This window comes from Bison bison, unplaced genomic scaffold, assembly GCF_000754665.1.
Source record: "Bison bison bison isolate TAMUID 2011002044 unplaced genomic scaffold, Bison_UMD1.0 scf7180017864531, whole genome shotgun sequence".
NCBI classification, from domain to species: domain Eukaryota; kingdom Metazoa; phylum Chordata; class Mammalia; order Artiodactyla; family Bovidae; genus Bison; species Bison bison.
Genome location: NW_011495081.1, coordinates 9,513,363 through 9,515,308, shown reverse-complemented (window position 1 = coordinate 9,515,308; position 1,946 = coordinate 9,513,363). Strand labels below are relative to the sequence as shown.

The following is a 1,946-nucleotide window of genomic DNA, read 5'->3' as shown; positions in this document are numbered from 1 at the left end:
AGCTTCATTCAGAAAAGTTAATGTCAATAATAGTTTCCTCCTCCATAGCAAAAAAGACTGTTGCCCAGTAAACGTTGCATGTCTCAGTCTGTAAAAGCAGGAACTGAAACCAGGAAGTAGAACAACTGAAGAAACTACTGGAAAAAAACCCAGTGAAGGCTGGAGTTTTTGTGACTTGCTTGGAGTTTCTGCTAACCATCACAGAAGCTTCTGAGATATCGATGGAGCTTCCACCCATGCTGGGTGTTCTGTGCATGTGTTCTCACATCCCTACACAAGGTCAGAAAACGTGGTCTCCATCAGGTTTCATCTGTGAGGAGTGATAGGGCTGTGCTAGAACCACTTCCATTTTCCCAGACTTTGGATTTTGTGACCCGTATTCATCAGGGGCTTCCCTGATGGCTCAGAGGTTAAAGCATCTGCCTGTAATTCAGGAGACATGGGTTCGATCTCTGGGATGGGAATATCCCCTGGAGAAGGAAATGGCAACCCACTCCAGTATTCTTGCCTGGAGAATCCCATGGACGGAGGAGCCAGGTAGGCTACAGTCCACGGGGTCGCAAAGAGTCAGACATGACTGAGCGACTTCACTCACTCACTCGCTCAATGTATTCAAAAGAGATTTTGAATACATAGGGCTACCAACCTTTTGTTTCCCTAAGTGAGGACCTTCAAACAAACAAACAAAAAAAACCTAGTATGTACCAGCATCACCACTTTATAAGGAAAGGATTTCTTAATACTTAAGAAGTGGGAAGGACATAATCTCAGAATCGAAAATTGAATAGAGCATTCAACTTTCACTATCACAGGCTGAAAAAAATGTTGTCACCAACCCGTTTATAAACCCTGGACCAGATGTTCTCCAACTCTTCCCAGTTCCCTGTGTGCGTCTGATCAAGTTGCTCAGTCGTGTCTGACTCTTATGACCCCCATGGACTGCAGCCCACCAGGCTCCTCTGTCCATGGGATTTTCCAGGCAAGAATACTGGAGTGGGTTGCTGTTTCCTCCAAGGGGTCTTCCTGACACAGGGATAGAATTGTGTCTCTTGCGTCTCCTGCATTGGCAGGCAGATTCTTTACCACTAGCACCACCCTCTAGAACCTCAAAAATATCCTTGGAAAATTGAATCGTAAACTGTGGCGTTGACCAAATATTCAGTTGAAGGAGGTTTAATTAATCATTAATACATTTGAGTAATACAAAGCCGGGGGTTGGTTATAGGTATGCGTGCCAAGTAGCTTCAGTGGTGTCCGACTCTTTGCGACCCCATGGACTGTAGGCCATCAGGCTCCTCTGTCCATGGGGATTCTCCAGGCAAGAATACTGGAGTGGGTTGCCATTTTCTCCTCCAGGGAATCTTCCCAACCTTGGGATCAAACCCAGGTCCCCTGCATTGCAGGCAGATTCTTTACCACTGAGCACCTGGGGAAGCTATAGGTATGCAGACAGGGGCAAGTAACAGGAAGATGATGGAACTAATCCTTCTGGATTTCTTTTTCTATCCAGGGTTGTCAGGCCTGGATGCTAAAGCCAGCGGCCGCTTAGGCACAAGAGCTATGGTGTACTACATGTCCACAACCATCATTGCTGCGGTGTTGGGGGTCATCCTTGTCCTGGCCATCCACCCAGGGAACCCCAAACTCAAGAAGCAACTGGGGCCTGGGAAGAAGAACGATGAAGTGTCCAGTTTAGATGCCTTTTTGGACCTTATTCGGAATCTCTTCCCTGAAAACCTTGTCCAAGCCTGTTTTCAGCAGGTAACCCAGAGTTCTGATAGTCTTGCTTCTCCAAACTCTTAAGTTATGCAGGTGATAACTTTGAGACTATTTCAGCAAACCAGCTGTGGGCAATAATTTGTTTCATATTTATGTCTCTGCCTAAGTGTGGGGGATCCTCTGGGGCAGAATTTTCGGATAGGAGTCGCTTAGTCTTTTTTTTTTTT

At 46.1% G+C, this 1,946-nt stretch overlaps 1 protein-coding gene across 4 annotated transcripts in view; it reads left to right on the top strand.

Moving 5' to 3' along the window:
- Positions 1–1,946, top strand: part of SLC1A2 (solute carrier family 1 (glial high affinity glutamate transporter), member 2) — a 139,041-nt gene that overhangs the window by 76,771 nt on the left and 60,324 nt on the right. For all 4 annotated transcript variants that reach the window (XM_010831858.1, XM_010831855.1, XM_010831856.1 and 1 more), the window contains exon 4: positions 1,511–1,761. In XM_010831858.1, coding sequence (XP_010830160.1) covers positions 1,511–1,761 — 251 coding nt within the window. The remainder of the gene's footprint in view (positions 1–1,510; positions 1,762–1,946) is intronic.